Source organism: Vespula vulgaris, chromosome 12, assembly GCF_905475345.1.
Source record: "Vespula vulgaris chromosome 12, iyVesVulg1.1, whole genome shotgun sequence".
In the NCBI taxonomy this organism is placed as follows: Eukaryota; Metazoa; Arthropoda; class Insecta; order Hymenoptera; family Vespidae; genus Vespula; species Vespula vulgaris.
In genome coordinates this window covers 3177690-3196823 of record NC_066597.1, presented here as the reverse complement: position 1 = coordinate 3196823, position 19134 = coordinate 3177690, and the positions used below count along the sequence as shown (strand labels likewise).

Below are 19134 nucleotides of genomic sequence, written 5' to 3'. Positions count from 1 at the left end.
AGAGAACGAGAGAAAGAAGATTGCTGTCTATCAGAATACTAGACGATTGTAGGTGGAGAAACTTGTTTTACTACGAGTACTATAATTAAACGGAAGTAGTTTTATTAATCCGATGATCTTGCAGGTAACAATTATTCCGTATCAATCGTATACAAACGATCCATTTACATTTGCAGATATATAAAAAAAATAAAATTATTATTATTATTATTATTATTATTATTATAATTGAACCTTACGATTGCATGTAATTATAGAATCACTATTAATAGGTTTACGTTGTCTAACGATCGAACAAAAACAATTATGTTAAATCATTGATATGATTATCTTCACCGACTCTTCTCCCTCTCCGATTACGAATTGATAATATACTATTATAGACACTTGTATAATATTACATGTATAATACGTAGACATATAATAGTACACATGTTTAATGTACATATAATAATACACTGTTATACAGTAATTAATTGAAATTTTGTTTCTAAATACATCTAAAAAAAAAAGAAAATTAAATCACGTATTAAAAGTGTGTATGTGTGTGTGTGTGTTAAAGAACAAGGAACACGAATACTAGGCAATAATCGATAATCAATTGGAATTCGATCGGATCTGCCAAGTGTAATTTTACAAAAGGTTTTAACGAGAATTAGACGATTAGCTAAGAGAAGAGAAGATTCTCGTATATACGTCTTGAAAATTGTTCTGGAAGGTTTCAAAAGTGGTAGAGAAAGAGAGACATATATATATATATATATATATATATATATATATATATATATATATAGAGAGAGAGAGAGAGAGAGAGAGAGAGAGAGAGAGAAATAGTAGTTAAACGACAGGATCAATGCCGATGTTAGATCGACGTGGTCTTAAGCGAGTTACTTTAATCCAATCGCAAATAGGACGAGATCCGATTAACTCGCGTTAGCTGGTTATTTCGAGCGAACCAAGGCGTACCAACTACGAAGACCGTCTTTCATATTTGATTTGCCTTAGAACTAAAACTGCGAGAAGCGTTTGATTAAATGTTCTCGATCTTCTTCCTCATTGCGACTAGTAAAAAAGAAAGCTTGAAAAACAAAAAAAGAAAAAGAACTAGAAAATAAGAAAGAAGAGAAACGAAATAAAACGGAACGGAACGAAACAAGAAGAAAAACTAAAAAAGAAAAAAGGAAGACAGAAGAAGAAAAAAAAAGAAAATTGGAAGAAAACGATGAAAATAATTCGAGGCGAAATGCGGCCTTTGATCGTCGAAAGAAATACAAAAAAGAGACTGAAAGATGGGAAAAAGAAAAGATAGAAAACGATAAAGAGAGAAAGAAAATGAGGATAAAAGGAAACTACGGAAATAGACACTTGCTTGATTCTTCAACGAAGCAAATAACACACAAATACACATACGCGAGCGTGCAAAGAAAAAGAGAGAGAGAGAGAGAGAGAGAGACACACACATACGAACATATTAAGATTGCAAATTAAAAGGAAGAAGAAGATAACAAGAAAGTACAATTGTTATTACTATATGAGTATGAGAGAAAGAGAGAGAGAGAGAGAAGAATAAGAAGAGAATAAAAGGAAACTGTAGAAACAGACACTTGCTCGATTATTCAACGAAGCAAACACCTACACGCAAATGTTGAGATTGCAAATGAAATACAAAAGACAAAGAAGCTCTCCGTTCGATAAGCGCCTCCATTTTTTTTTTTTTTTACTATTTTATGAAAAAATATTAGAAGTCATATTGTGGTCGGACAATTACAAATATTTAATAATAATAATAATAATAATAATAACAAAAACAACAAAAACAACAACAACAACAACAACAACAATAATAATAATAATAATAATAATAATAATAATAATTGTGTGCTCGCGACGATGATCAACGAGTCGTTAATCGTTTTTAATGACATCCGCGTGCAATCTTCCATGGTTCTCCGCTCACGGAAAATGGATTTTCCAAAGAGATAGGAAAATAAATACACGAGAGTGTAGCGATAATGAGAGAAAGGACTCTGAATATAACCAAGAGGGACGTAATCGATGTACGGGTAATCGGCTGCGTGCCAGACCTACGATAATATTGAAAATTCCGATTCATTAGTAGCACACTGTGCGGACACCACACCCATATACCCGCAGCAACACACACATATACACGAGCGCACACACACACACACACACCAACACACAAAGGTGGACGTGGGAACGTTGCAGATGATCGAGAGGAAGTAATGAGTTGCTTTATAACTACGCTGGTTTACCAACGACCTGCCAATTAATTCAATACATTAAATAAACGATGAAAATTCAAAAACCTACTCCTCTCATTCTATTTCTGTCTCTCTCTTTTTCTATCTTTCTCTTTTTCTCCCTCCTTCTGTCTCTTTCTTTCTCTCTTTCTCTCTCTCTCTCTCTTTCTATCTCTCTCTATGCCACGAACACATGCTCAATTTCTTTGTCGGGGATTCAAGACCAGCTTTTAATTTTTTCCCCATTCTCTCTCTCTCTCTCTCTTTGTTCATTCTTTTTAGCCGATCAAAAACAGTTAAATCCGATCGTATTTCATGTGTAAATTATAATCGAAAATAACGAGGAACGTAAAGATTTTCTTTCTTTTTTTATTTTTATTTTTTTTTCCTTTCCTTTTTTAATTTTCATTTGGCGGATAAAAAAATGGGGGAAGGAAATAAAGAAGAGAAAAACATGGAGAACAGCCAAAACTAACGATGATAATCTAACGACTAACGATCGTTTTAGTCGTCGAAGTCGTTGAATCAAAAAGTTGAAAAAAAGAGAAGAAATAAGAACATATATATATATATATATATATATATATATATATATATATATGGGTAGATAGATAGAAAGGGACAAGGATAGCGAATAAAATGGTGAACCTACTAGACAGAGAGTCTCAAGAGGGTTTCGTTTCTTTTTCTCGGCGTATCAAACCAAACAGACGGCTTTTCTCTTTTTCTTTTTTTTTTCTTTTCTTTCTTTTTTTTCTCTGTCTCCGTCTCTCTATCTTTCTCTTTTTTCACGTGTTGTTTTTTTTCTCTACCCCTATCCTTCGCTGTGGGATGTTGTAAACGCTCAAAAGTTCGACGTTAGGAGGTAGTGGTCCCCGCTAATGACGGACGTTTCACAACCCTCCTACGGGCTTATCCTCTTTTCTACATCTCAATTTCAAAATACTTTCTACTGCTAAGTCTTTGCAAACATTGTCGTGCCTTGGTAAATACAAATTTTCGTTCATATTTTTCGATATTTACATAGGTACTAAGAACATATATATATATATATATATATATATATATATATATATATATATATATATATATATATATATATATGTTTGTAGAGATATGTAAATGTATGTGTGTATGTATATGTGTCGAGATATAGAAATTTTTGGAGCTCCTCGTACCGTTAATTTTGACACGATTACAGGAATAAAACATATTTATCATTTTCCATCGATCCAATGGAAAATAAATTCGAATTAACGAGAGAGAGACTGTGTATGTGTATTTTTCTATGATATTTTATGATTGTAACAATAAACAATAGTAAAATATTTCCCGATGAAAATTAAATCGTGAAAGTCCGTCCGCGAGCGTCATTGTCGAGGAGAAACGATAAACGTCCGCGAATATACGTAGATCGTAATTCTCTGTGTAGTAAAGAAAAAATAAATAAATAAATACATAAATACATAAATAAATAAATGAATAAATAAAATAAAAAGAAAATTATATGAAAGAGAGAGAAAGAGAGAGAGAGAGAGAGAGAGAGAGAGAAAGACGAGAACTTTCAGAACGTATGTGTATGTCCAGTTCGTGTCGTAAACTGCAAGGGATGCTGCACACGTGCTTCGGATGAATTTCTATCTCGCCATAACGTCAGCTGGGCTGAACAGAAAGAAAGAGAAAGAAAAAGAGAGAGAGAGAGAGAGAGAGAGAGACAGAGAGAGAGAGAGAGAGAGAGAGAAAGAGAAATTAAAAAGAAAATGATATTGAGACTCGATCGGTGAAGTTCACAGTACGTGATGTGTTGTAACTTCTGAAAAAAGTTTTTCCCTTTGTCTCCCTTTGTTTCCCTTTGTCTCTCTCTCTCTCTCTTTCTCTTTGTGTAAAATGTACGATGACATTTTATATAGCAATGAATATTACTTTTCCTTTTTACATACTTTTTTCTTTTATATTCTTTTTTTAATAATATATCGACGGATTGTTTCGAAACGATATTAATTAACTATGTTTTATTTCCAATGATTTAAATTATTGCTCATGGGGATTCTTTTGTCTCGCATTAAAGAGAGTTATTTTCAAAAGAGAGAGAAAGAGAGAAGTATATTTTTCCTACTCATTTTCTTTCTCTTTCTCTTTCTCTTTTTCTTTTTTCCTGAGCGTTCTCTCTCTCTCTCTCTCTCTCTCTCTCTCTCTCTCTTCCCTCCGTTAGCCTTTTATATCCACGGTGACGTCTACTTCAAATCTCCTCACTCTTCCCCGGTAAAATTCTTAGCCCGACTACGTACATATTGCAAGCGAAGATAAGCCGCAGGATCCGGGACCGTCTCGTAAAACATTTCAACCTCGGCTCTTAAAGGATTCCCACTTTTAAGCGAAGGAAAGAAAAGCAAAACGATGGAAGGCGATCAACGAATATTTTAACGTCGTTGCGCTTCTTTCTACCGGGATCTTTCTACCTTATATATAAATATATATATATATATATATATATATATATATATATATATAGTGTGTGTGTGTACGTGCGTATTTCTTTTTATTATTTTTATTTAGATGAAAAATGTATGTATGTGCACCTATAAATAACGATCTATAAAAAATAATAAAAAAATGATCGTAATTAAAAATCAAAGAAAAAAAAAAAAGAAAAAAGTAACTATCCCGAGATAAAGCAAGATATTAAAAAAAAAAAAACGCGTAACAAAATACGACGCTCGATTAATGCGATTAATAAATCTTCTTTTTCTTTTCTTTCTTTCTTTCTTTTCTTTAACCAAATAAACGAAGAAAAAAAAAAGAAGAAAAAGGAACGCAGATGCTTCGCAAAAGATTACTGAGAAACGAGAAAATCTTTTTTCTATCAAAATCCGTCTTTCAACTCGATCGATTCCATCATAAACACATAAAATAAATAATGTATTATATATTAAATATCATACAGCGGGTAACATATCGTCGACAGTTAATTACGTTTGCATTTTGGATAATATATTATCACATATACTGATTCGCTATAGCGACGTTTAAAATAATAACTTTTCGATCGTAGCTTTTAACTTGAATTACAATCAAATTCTACCCTAACCCAAACCATTTCCTACCCACAGCTTTCCAACAACACCCATCTCTTCCATCGCTTCGTTAGAAACGTGTGTATTTAATAGTGCAATCAATTTCTCTCTCTTTCTCTCTTTCTCCGTTTCTGTCTCTCTCTTTTCCTTCCTTTTCGTTTAATATAGTACAATTTTTTTCTTTTTCTTCCTTCTTTTTTAATACATCGTTTCATTCGCCGAGTGAATTAATTAGCTAATTAATTAAACACCCGTTAAACTGCCGGCCAACTTGATATGGAGCTGCTATACCACTACCAACAGCAGCAATAGTAGCAGCTTCGCCATCATCGGATATTTCTCTTTTTCTCTCTCTCTCTCTCTCTCTCTCTCTCTCTCTCTCTCTCTCTCTCTCTCTCTCTCTCTCTCTACCTAACATTATTTTTTTTCAATTATTTTTTTTTAAGTATATTTTTATTAATATCGTCATATTTTTTCTTTTTTATTTTATCGTATTTTATGCAACACGATGGAAGAAGAGCATAAATAGAGAAAGAGAGAGAGAGAGAGAGAGAGAGTGGAGGGGGTTACGGGGAGAGGCACGTTTTTTTTCGAAGCAACTTTCCCGTCGCGATTTCGGAGACCACAGAAACAAAATATCGGCTTCGCGAGATGCAACGTGTCGTGTTGCTTTTACAAATACGTTTGAGAGAGATAGAAAAGAGAGAGGGGAGAGAGAGAGAGAGAGAGAGAGAGAGAAACCTCGGTAGAATTTCCGGGTTGTGAGTTCGTTCACCCTTTCTCTCTCTCTTTTTTTTTTTTTGTTGTTTTCTCTTTTTTTTATTCTCTTTCTCCTTCTCTCTCGCTCGCTCGCTCGCTCATTCAGTCTTTCTCACTTCTGGTCGCTTTTCAACCGTACGGTGACAGAAATTGATTCCCTCAGGATACTATAAACAGCTATTCTTCTCTTCGAAAACGCGTGCGTGTGCTTTCTTTGTTGCAATGTTAGAGAGGTAATGGTGTTAGCGATGTTACAAGTATATGTTTATATGTATATGCATTTATGTATGCGTGTATATACGCATGTACGTGTGTATGTGTACTTGAAACGTCCCTCAAGGCAAAGATACACTTCTCTGTCGTAACAATGTAAAGAAAAGGAAAGACTTTTAAATCGAGTTCCACTCATTCATTCTCTCTCTCTCTCTCTCTCTTTCTATCCTTCTCTTTCTCTCTCTCCCCACCCTCTTTTCTACTTCCCTCCCTCGTTCACTTTTTCTATCTCTCTCTATCTCTCTTATTAATTGATCTATTCAAAAGAAAAAAATTGGAGGACTAAGAATAATTACAAGCAATTGCCTTTATTTCATTTTGTAAAATTTGTCCGAAATTATTATCAAAGGAAATATTTCAAAAAAAAAAAAAAAACGTATATATATAAATGGTCATTAGAATTTATTTGTATTCCATCGAATAAAATCTGACCAACCAATCAATCCCTATACATATATATATGTATATAAAAAAAAAGAACAAAGAAAGAAAGAAAGATCAAGAAAAGAAAAAAAGAAAATCCTCTTCTCTTCTCTCTCAATGTACAAAAAGTAAAAAGGAGAAAAAAGAAAAAAAAAGAGAGAGAAAGGACCAAAAAAAAAAAAAAGAAAATAGTACTCGATTAAATCGTAGCTTGGCTGATTCGTGCTGGAACATTTCCACTGGGTTCGTTTCCTTCAAAAGGACGGAAAAGCAAAAGGGATGACCGAGAAAGAGAGAAAAAGAGACAGAAAGAGAGAGACAGAAAGAGAGAGAGAGAGACAGAAAGAGAGAGAGAGAGAGAGAAAGAGAGAGACTATGTTCTGCCTCGTAAATTGTAAAAGAGTGGTATACGAGTATAGGTGTATAGAAAGAGAACGTAAAAGAGAAACGATGACGACTCCAACTACGACTACGACGACTAGGACTACGGCAACGTCGTCGTCGTCGTCGTCGTCGTCGTCGACGTCGACGTCGACGACAATGATGATAGAGGTCTGTGATATCGGACAAAGAGCTACCCGGCTGTTCTGGTAACCAACTTAACCGGAAACTTCGAATCAAAGCAAACGCAGCGAAAGTGGCCGCAGGGGTCAAGCCGGAGGTTCATCGTGAAACTCGATTTACTACTACACATACATATACATATACATATTTATATACACAGATATATATATAAATTTTATGTGTATACATGGATGTATATATGTGTATGTGAACGTTTAGCAAAAGCTTTGTATATGAAGAGAGGGAGAGAGAGAGAGAGAGAGAGAGAGAGAGAGAGAGAGAGAGAGAGAGAGAGCATTGTCTCTCTTTCTCTCTCATTCTCTTATAGTAACCCTCGCGAACAACACAACCACCAATACCACCCCCCATATGTTTGCGTGTAATTGCCAGAGCTTATACTAGGTATACGATAATAACACGAGTTAGCTGGTTGATCGAGTTGGCCGAATTGTCTTGGTGCCCCGCGGTGTACTTCCAGTTTCGTCGAATGAACCGAGACAAACAATACGCACCCTCATACAGAGGAGTATATAGATATAATGGTACTTACATATATCCCTTATTACATAGAAAAAGAAAATACAATACGAACGAACGAACGAACGAACTTTTCCGATGTTATTTATAATTACAAGACGATGATATTCTACCAAAAAACGATCGAAATATATACCTTTCTTTTTCTCCTCCATACCTTTACAGATATTATTACGTTATTTACAAACAAAAAAAAAAGAAAAATTAAATATCCTACTATCCTTTTACTACCTCTCATTATAAATTAAATCTGATGGAGAAAAAGAAAAAAGAAAGGAAAACAAAATGAGAAGAGAAAGAGAGAGAGAGAGAGAGGAAGACGGAGAGAAAGAGAAAACTAAACAAATAAAGAAAGAAGGAAAAGGAACAAAAATAAAAAAAATAATAATAAAAAAAAAGAAAAGATGATAGATACGATAAGAAAGAGAAGGAGAGAGTTTTTCTGCACTCGACACAACGACAAGGCATATATATATATATATATATATATCGTTATCGTGCCCTTACGAAAAATTCTCGAGAGTGACGTAAACGAAGTTTACACGCTCGATAAAACGGGACGTCGATAACGAAATAGAAAACCAGAAGCAGCAAGAGCACCAGTACCAGTACCAGTACCAGTACTAGCACCAGTACCAGTACCAGCATCAGCACTAGCAGTACGCGTGGTCAAAGAGAAAGACGAGGGGTTGATTGTGTTGATAGAGAAAGAAAAAGCTTTGGGATGAGGTGGTAAGGGGTAGAAAGGGAGGGTGTGGTATGGAAGAGAGCCGAACTAGGGTTCTAGAAATCGAATGGTTCTCTCTCTCTCTCTCTCTCTTCCGTTCTCTTTTTCTCTCTGAAAATTGTCTGTTAGAAAGGATGAGAGGGGGAGGTAGAGAGTGGGAGGGGTTTAACTCGATGCCTCGTAGATAGGAGAGAGATTTAAACGAGCTCGTTTAATAGTTTGAATAACGCGTAGGTTCTTTGGGGAAGACTAAAAAAAAAGAAAAAGAAAAAAAAAAAGAAGTAAAACAAATCTTGAAAAAAAAAAATAAATAAATGAAAAAAGAAGTGGATATCGTTTGTATTAAATAACTGTCTATAGATACTACCCACTCTTCTTTCACCTATCCTTTGGCATTCTCAAGTCAATTAACTAAGTTTAATTAATTGCATGTATTGCGTGGCACGTGAATTTTCTATTTTGACACTTTTCAATGTGAAATGTGAACGTTGCGTGGCATTCTCACAAACGATTGAACGAGTGCGTTTAATGCTCTTTCGTTAGAACGTATGTATGTATGTATGTGTGTATATGTATATATGTATAACGTTTGAAAAGCATCCACACAAGCATCGTATCTAAACGTACAACAGGTATGATAATGCGAGTGTGCTTTGTTCGCGCAGCTCATACCTCTGGGATTAAAATAATGCATCGATGCACCCGTTTGCCACTGCAACTCGAGAGAGAGAGAGAGAGAGAGAGAAATGGGGAGAAGAGAAGGGGGTTAGAGCTCGACCAAGAGAGATTTGTTTCTCCCGTTCCCTCCCAACCCCTTTTCATCTCACCCTTTTCTCTCTTACTCTCCCTCATACAAATACGACTCTCTCACGCAAATTACGTACGCATAAACGCCAGAAATATACTCTGCGTACGAACCGTATGATTACTATGACCACGTAAATACACCTGTGTGCAAATGCAAGTACGAGGAAAGCTTCGATTTTCGATTGGATTTAATCGAATTTCTCTCTCTCTTTCTCTCTCTATCAGTGAATATATATTTATAAAAGAAATTATGTATGTATGTATGTATATATATACATCTTTAAATGAAGTCAAATTCTAATGTCTCTTTTTATCAAGAAAAAAAAAGGACTGAAGACGAAAGAAAGAAAGAAAGAAAGAAAGAAAAAAAAAGAAGAAAAGAATTAAAGAATGATCGAGAACGTGATAAGATAGAAATAGAAGAAGAAACGAGACAAATCCTTCGTTCCATGGATTTGCCGAAGTTACTTGGCAACGTGTTCCAATGGATTATGGAACACGTAAGATGAATTTCTTCCAATTTAATCTTCTCACGAAGTAACGTTTTTCATTCTCCGAGAGTACCTTGGGAATTGAAATCGAATAGAATCGACTTACACACACACTCTATCTCTATCTCTCTCTCTCTCTCTCTCTTTTTATTCAACTGCAAACAATAATGCATACGTTCGTTCCTAATCTCCGAAGTAAGTCTATTACCAATCTAAAAAAAAAAAAGAGTGAGAAAAAAAAGGAAAAAGAAAATGTCAACGCGTTTTAAAACGTGCTTCGTGTTACAAACGAGTCCTATGTATGTAAAAAGAGAAAAAAAGAAAGAGAGAGAGAGAGAGAGAAAAAAAGATAAAGAGAATGTGAAAGAGAAAGAGAGAGAAAGGAAAAACCTTTTATCGTACATACTCGAGGACAAAGACCGACAGTTTTTACATCATCTACTTTTCCTCTTTAAACACGTAAGCAGAATGCTAGCCATCGTTCGATAATCATCCCTCCTTCCTTTTCCTTCACCATCCTCCCTCCTACCTATCCCCTTCTTTTACGTCACCCTTAAAAGACGAAAAGCACGTTTACACGTCACATTTAATCTACGACAATATATTTTCGTGTTATTGTTGGCTAGGGCCAAGGTGTCGGAAACCATCACATATCTACGTCGCTTTTATCTTCTACTACACTCATTTACATGGAATAGATTGAGGTACTTGTTACATATATATATATATATATATGTATGTATGAATAAGTATATAGGTACATATATATTGTATAAATACGTTCATGTTACACTTGGTTACTCGTATTATTCTGTAAAGGTACTTAAATAAACCATAATCCATCCATACGATTATATTCTCCAAATGATTAACAGTAAACTCATATAAAATCCTAAAAGAGGATCCTTCGACCTCATTGTTATTATTGTTATTATCATTATTGTTATCGATATTACTTATCGACTTTGCAACATCGATTCCACTCTAATACTCATATCCTAGCGTAGAATATGTATTTTAGTTTCATGTATTTATCGTATAACCGAGTAGAGTAGCAACTGTTATAGAGATAGATAGATATACAGGATGAGGGAATCAGAGAGAAATAGAGAGAGAGAGAGAGAGAGAGAATGTGAGTGGTATTAATCCAGATAAACGGAGACTCGTGCGAGATAATGGAAGAGCTCGTGCAATGTACAAACGAGAGGCAAGAAAAGACGAGTTTGGTGTATATGCGTTTAGCACGCTTATGTAGAGTGAATCGTGTGAAATAGAACACCTGGATATATCTATCTTCTTTGAATATCGACGATAAATACAATTTAAAAATATATAAACTAATTATTATCATGATTAAATTTTATATGTATATTTATATGTATATTTATATACGTATATTACAGACGAAGAAAAGAAAAAGAAATTTGCCAATAAAATGATCGAAGTCATTAGCGAAACTTGTACAAAATCTGTTAAATTTCATTTATATAAAACGAACAAGAGGAAGAAAAGAAAATGAAACGAAACAAAAACCTTCTCAATTCGTTCGTAATAACGTACCTATTATGTGTATATTTTTTAATGTAAAAAATAATTTCGTATGAGAAGTATTGTTATTTGATCGAAATTGTTAACATAACAATTCCAATGTATTTTCGATTTTCAAAAGTTACATTTCAACTATACATGTATATATAATATATATATATAGGGTTTTCATCTCATTTATGATTTATATTACGTTTGTTTAGAGAAGAGGATAGAAGACTGAGAGTAACCAGGCTTTGGACCTCTCTCGTTGCGGCTCTCTTTCCGCATGCGGTCTGCAGAACGCACGGATAATAATGGATAATAATACATAAATGGGTGATCGTCGATTCGATTCCCGCGAATCGATGATTCGATTGTTTCTGCTATTGCACGCTCGGCCATCCGCGTCCCATTCGAATCGAATTTCTCATCCTCCTTTATATTCCTATACACACTCTCACACACGTGTTTTTACTTTCTCTCTTTCTCTCTCTCTCTCTCTCTTTCTCGTTTCTTCTTTTTTTCTATCTCTCTCTATTCGCTACGAACTCGAATTTCTCTTGACGCACGATACTCTGAGATACGCTTTATAATCGTATAAAATTTTCTTGTCGTTACATGCGTATGTCTGTATAATGTATGTATGTATGTATGTATATATATATGTTTTTATGCACATAAAAATGTAAGTAAAAATATCAAGAATAAAAAAACATGACTGTGCTTACGCAGAAGAAAAAAGAAGAAAAAAAAAAGGACTTGTCTAACCTTTCAACTATTTTTATATGTTATAAATTTGTATAGAAAAAATACAACTCGAGTTTTATATATATGTATATTATATATGCAAATATTCTTTAAAAATTAAGATCAACAATTTCGTAATTATGATAATCGCATAATTTAGATTATAAATTCGTTAATAAAATAAATAAATCTATGAAGTTTGTAACAAACGTATGTAAAAAAATTATAAACTCTTAAAATACATAAAGAAAAAAAAAAAAATAAAATAAAATAAAATAAAGTCGAAAATATGAGCGCTAAAAGTTAATATCTCAAAATCACTTTTGATCACGGAAAAAAAGCTTTGTCATCGAATAATACCTTACGAATTATTTGCATGTATAATCGATAAATCCACGTACGTATGAAAATCAAAGAAAAACATATTGACGCAAAAGTAAAAAAAAACAACCCTGTTTAAAACCTATGAAATATTCAAATCAATTAATCGTCCATTCAACGATACCATACAATCCTTCATTATTAAACAATCTAATTAAGAACATACCTGATTTTTGCCTTTGAGAACGAGTACATTGGTGACGCGACCGAAGGGTAAACCCAAATGAATGATCTCAGCCTCGGATACCTCGTTCGGTATGTTTCTGATGTGAACGACCTTCGAAGGTTTGCCGTTGTGGCTCTTGTCGAGTTTGACCTGAAACAAAAAAAGAAAAGAAAGCACGTCAATTATCCGTTTCAACGAGATGGGTAGAAGGGTAGTAGTTGGTGGGTGGGTGATGGGTATGACGCGGGGTCAAGGAGAGGGGGAGAAGGGTGGAGATGTAGATGATGAAAGAAAAAAAAAAAAAAGCAGACGAATATCTATGGTGCTTCTAGATCTCGAATGGTTTCTTTGAAAGCGACGAAAGAAAAAGAAGAAAAAGGAAAAGAACATCAAAAGAGAAAAAAAGGAAAAGAAGAAAAAAAAAGGACAAAAATAAATAAAGAGAAGAGGAAGAACAAGAGAAAAGGGAGAAATAAAAAATAAAAACAAAAAAAAAAGAAAAGATAAGAAGAAGAAGAAGAAGAAGAAGAAGAAAAGCACGGTCCCAGTTGGTTACATTATTTAGCGGTAGTGAAAGAGACGGAAGACGTTCAGGAAGACTCGGTACTTTTGAGTGTACGTTTAAATCGAACTCCCCGAGTTTTGCCGGAGGCTGAGTTTTCAATCACAGCTCAATCTAGTCGACGAGACTGCTCTGTACCGTCGAGCGCCCTACTCTCTTCCTCACTCCCTCCCTATATCTCATCCCTCCCATCGTCTCTTTACCCCTCTCTTTTCACGACTAGCTTCTTCCTTCTTGGCAGCATCCCTTCTTCCATCTTTCTTTCTTTCTTTCTTTCTTTCTTTCTTTCTTTCTTTTCTTCCTTCCTTCCTTTCTTCCTTCTTTCGATTCGGAAGCACTCTTTCCATCCTTCTCTAACATATCTACAGCTATTTCTCTATCTCTTTCTTTCTCTTTTACTTTAACATCCATTCCAAGGGAAGCTTGTAAAAAGCTCGAAACTCCAACGGCTTCTCCATCCTTTTCTATATTATATATATATATCTTTCTCTCCCTTAAAAACGTCGTTGAGGTTTAGTCGAGTTTAACTGATCGGAAAATGCGTTTCTTAGCGGGTTAAGGAAGACAGATATTTCAGAGGCACCCTATCCATAATCCTCTTTTCTCGTTCGCTTCCTTCTCGAGTTCTCGAACAGCGAAATATTTCAAAGATGAGAGAGAGAGAGAGAGAAAGAAGGAAAAAATCTATATATATATATATATATATATATATATATATATATATATACACGTTAGATAGCAACGAACGAGAGCTCGAGTTTACGAGTCGACCCGTTAAATAATTAAGGCACGTCTTTCCTTCTTGATTTAAGATCGAACTCCGTTTTCTCTGCTCCAGCTGCTTCCCGAACGTATAGATAGTAAGAGAGAGAAAGAGATAAAAAAAAATTTGATCGGCAAGGATATCACCAGAAGCAAGAGTATACTCTAGTAAGAGGACGTGTTTTCTGTTAAGCACACGTGTGCATTGGAACAACCCCTATCCAACGTGTTACGTTCACGACTGACCTAACTACCCCTTGCCGCGTGTCAAAGATGCAACCGGGCGTCTACCATTTTCCAGTATATTTTTTACTCGTCCATCGTACCGAGAAGATTTATAGAGGACACGTTGTAATAAAATACCTCAACGTAGATCTTACTATTACTATTACTACTACTACTACTACTATTACTATTATTATTAATACCGTTATGTGTATGTATGCATGTGTATATGTGTGTATATATGTATATATATATATATGTATATCTAACTATAATAATTCTCGAGGGTAATGTTATCTATAAGATAGTAAATATCATACGTCGGATTGATTAATTTTTTATAATACAATTTTTGTACGTGTAATTTTTATATGTGTGCGTGTGCAAGAACGTTAAAGTTATACATGAGAAACATGAAACTTCGAATATAAAGTAACAATTAAATCTCTGTTAACAAAGTGAAATAAATAAAAAAAAAAATAATAAAAAAGAATGTATATAGATATTTGAGCATACGATTTCTAAAAGGTTATGGAGTTCGAAATTGCGAATCTTTGACTCGACCGTATCATATTTCAGTATATTTTTTTTTTTTTCTATATATATATACACACGCATATATATATATATAAACTTTGAATAAAACATACGTATATCGATGTCTTCGCGTATCGAGTGTTACGCATTATTCATTTAAAAGTGAAAAATAAAAAATAAAAAAGTGAGAGGATGAATATATAAATGAAAAAAAAAATAAATAAATAAAAAGTAAAAAAAGAAAAAAATGAAAAAGGAATAAAAGAAAAAAGAAAAATCCAAAATGACAACAAAAAATGCAAAAAAAAAAAAATATCGATTTCTATTAAACAGAATACACGAATGACGGCAGAGAACGATCTGCAAACGAATAAAAAATGTAATAAACATTTTAACGAGATGAAATATTTGCCGAAGTATTTCACGAATATTATATTTCCTTTCATCTGATAAACATTTTATTACGTTCCGTTCCGTCACGGTAGTAGCGATAGTGGATCGGTGATGGTGGTGGTAATGGTGGTAATGGTGGTGGTGGTAAAAATAGGGGTAGAAGCGAGGACAGTGGTGGGGATGATGGTGATGGTGGCGATAGGTACGTGCGTTGGTTGGTAGAGAAATTAAATTAGAGAGAATAAAAACGGAGATGTATGATGATAGTTCACTTTGAAGTCGTCATGCATTATGGAGAATTCAAATATAAATAGAGAGAAATAGAAAAAAATATATATAGAAAATAAGAGAGAGAGAGAGAGAGAGAGAGAGAAAGAGTTTGCAAAGTTGACCTCTTCTCTTTTTTTCCATTACGGATCACGTTTCGATTTTCATAAAAATTTTACGATTTCTCAATGAAAAAATAAATAATAAAATAAATGAATGAATGAATGAATGAATGAATGCAAAAAAGAAAAAAGAACAAAATAAGAACAATAATAATTTATAATAAAAAAAAATTTTCAATACCACGTATTCAATACCACGCCTATAAGAGCCTACTATGATTTCTTTTGAGCAATGTCAATCGCAGCAGCAACGACAGACGCAACGATAGTGAGTAAATTTTCAAAGCGCTTTATAAGCTCCACCCTCTCTCCTTCTCCTCTCCTATCCCTCCCGACAGTAATGAAAGGGTTAATTTAATTTCCCATTTAATTCAATTTTCTTTCTAACTCTTACGAAATAATACAATTTCTTGTCTAATTTAATTTCCTTTTTTTTTTTTTTTTAATTTATCTTTCAAAACTCCCATAATTAGAGGTCCTTGATCTTGAAGGTGTCTTCGTCATTTTTTCTCGTGACTTCATTTCTTTTTTTTTTTTTTGAGGGAGAAAGAACTTGACTCATTTTTATTCTTGGTTTCTTTTCTTTTTGTTTTTTTTTCTTCTATGGCAAATTTAAAAAATAAATAAATAAATAAATAAAAGAAGAAAAATTTGTACGAATGAATGAATCAGTGTTTTTTTTTTTTTTTCGTTACTCACTATCCTTGAAATGGACTAAAACCGAGTGAAAAGTTCTTCTACAATCCAAAAAAAAAAAAAAAAGAAAAGAAAAGAAACAAGAAGGAAGAAGAGAAGAAGAGAAAGAAAGGAAAAAAAGAATAAAAACAAATTAACGAACAAAAAATAAAAGAATAAGTAAAAAGCAGAGATGATTTCATCTAACGAGCCAATTAGAAAAAGCTTTAACGATATATACTATGTAAACTACATTGGCTTGTAAATTTTCTTTTATTCAGATGATGTCATCCGTATAATCCCCTTATTATAATAATTATAAGATGGTCAAACGACGATATCCAATTACAATTAATATTTATCAATAAAAACGATATAAAGATAACAAGAGATACAATTTATTTTTCCTCTCTCTCTCTCTCTCTCTCTCGTGCGAACAATTTCACATATTCAACAGGTCTCTCTTTCTCTCTTTTTCTCTTTATCAGACTCTCATTAAACAGAATTATTCTTTTCTTTTTATTTTATTAAAACATTCATCGAAGTAAGTTGTTATAAAATTTTAGTAGCAACCACACTATGATATGAATCGTTCTTGGAAAGGATTTACTTTGAAAGAAGAGATCAGGATCACGAAACAAAAGATTTACGATCGACAGCCCTTAAAAGAGACCCTTAAACAGCTTCGAGACAAAACGAATAAAGATTATAAAAGCTTCTTCATTCTTCTTTCTCTTTCTCTCTTACTCCCTCTATCTCTATATTTCTCTATCTCTCTCGTTTTTTTTTCTTTCAAATGTATGGATCTCTTGGAAACATTATCGTAAACGATGTTAAAAGCGAACCTTCGTATCGTTCGAGCTAGTAACTTCGTCGTTACGAGAAACAAAGTTACAACGTAGGTAAAACTATGTAGGTATTCCATGAGAGAGAGAGAGAGAGAGAGAGAGAGAGAGAGAGAGAGAGAGAGAGAGAGAGAGAGAGAGAGAGAGAGAGAGAACTCAGAAGTTTCTCGTATAAAGTGTAAACGATAAACGAGATCGTTCATGTTAGCTAGCTATCGTTATATCTCCTGGAACTTAAGGAAGGAAAAAAAAAGAAAAAAAGAAAAGAGAAAATGAAGAAAGAAAGAAAAAAGAAAACGCAAAGATAAACGTAATTGTAAAACCGACGATAATCTTTAATAATTAAATAAGTAATTAAATTTTATTTTTTTAAATATTGTCATATAGAAACTAAGAATGAATTTTGAACGAGCGTGCATTATTTTCAATACACCTGCGCTACGAATATATATATATATGTATGATGTATGTAATATGATAGGTTGACCGTCAGAATACATTAATAATTTTCGAAAGTTTTTCTCGCTTTTCAGTTTTAGTCGCTTGAAATATTTACGATTAGAAAGAAAAATTAGCTTAAAATGTCTCGAAAAATGGATAATTTATTTTTAAAATAATCCAGAAATTTCTAGACCACTTAGAGACTTTTGACCCACTTTATGTGTGTGTGTATGATGAAACGAGTATAAACTTTACTTGTTTAAAAATATTCGAATTTGAAATGAAAAGAAGCACCTACATGTCGACACACAACCCACATACACACACACACGTAGAGAGAAAGAGAGAGAGAGAGAGAGAGAGAGAGAGAGTTAACGCGTGATCACTTAAACTCACTCTAAATATTAATACGAAATGAAAAGAAGGTAAGTCTTCATTTAATTATATCTTAACAGGTAAAGAAGCTTCTGAAGTTCATTTGATAAAAGATAATTAGCTACCCTTTACCCTCTTCAAAAAAAAAAAAAAAGAAAAAAAATTGTTTTATTAATCAAAATTGAAGATAACATTTAATCTCTTTTTTGTTTATTTATCGTTTAATTTATGAAAAAAAAAAAAATGAAATACAAATCCCATTAATTGTATATGTATATATATTTATACATGTATATATATTCATATATTGATATACATCATTAAATATAATTATTAACGATGCATTTTCAACATTTTTTTCTTCTTTTTTTTTCCTCCTTTCTGTTATCGTTCCATTTGAAAGAGACACATTAAACAATCTCTTCGATGACCAATTGCATTCCGCACAAATAAACGATCGTTTTGTATTATTCGCAGAATGAAAACATAATGGATAGGTAATTGTAGTCGAGGCATTAACGAATATAACGACACGAAGGGGTTAAAGTGTATTTTAAATGAATCGTAATATTTCGATATGTACTAGAACATAAAGTGTAGTATATATATATATATGTATATATATATATATACACACACACACATACACATATATATTTTTCTCTCAATCTCTACGACGTACCAAGCGTTATTAATACAATGAAATTATTTGTAATTATGTTAGTTTTAGATCGTACGTATTTATCTCGCACATGCACAACGATACACGATATCAACCCGTTAATTACAAATTAATATTAAAATTGAATACGGATAATTGAACTTGTGCCTCGTAAAATAATACTCAGCCAATTTGATACGTAGCTCTGATTTACCACCTATTTATCTATATATAAATACATGTGTATATACATATATATATATGTGTGTCTACTGCGTACATACATATATACACATATATACATAATAGAAAACTTTAACAAAAACTCTGTAACCTAATTTCTTTTATTTTTCCTGTGCCTAGCAAAAACATCGTATAACTTGGTTAATATTAACCCTTTAATACCAACTAAAATAATTTTTCAACCTCAAAAAAAAAAAAAGAAGAAGAAATGAAAGAAAAAGAAAAAAGAAAAAAAATTTCAATTGAAATGAAATATACAGGGTGAACGAAACGTTCCTACACG

At 33.1% G+C, this 19134-nt stretch overlaps 1 protein-coding gene across 22 annotated transcripts in view; it reads right to left on the bottom strand.

Annotated features, from left to right (window-relative positions):
- LOC127068236 (polypyrimidine tract-binding protein 1) overlaps positions 1-19134 on the bottom strand; it is a 390025-nt gene that overhangs the window by 69421 nt on the left and 301470 nt on the right. For all 22 annotated transcript variants that reach the window (XR_007782879.1, XM_051004116.1, XM_051004120.1 and 19 more), the window contains one exon: positions 12744-12893. Coding sequence is in view for 21 of the 22 variants with exons in the window: in XM_051004116.1 (XP_050860073.1) it covers positions 12744-12893 (150 nt within the window). In the remaining variant the exon portion in view is untranslated. The remainder of the gene's footprint in view (positions 1-12743; positions 12894-19134) is intronic.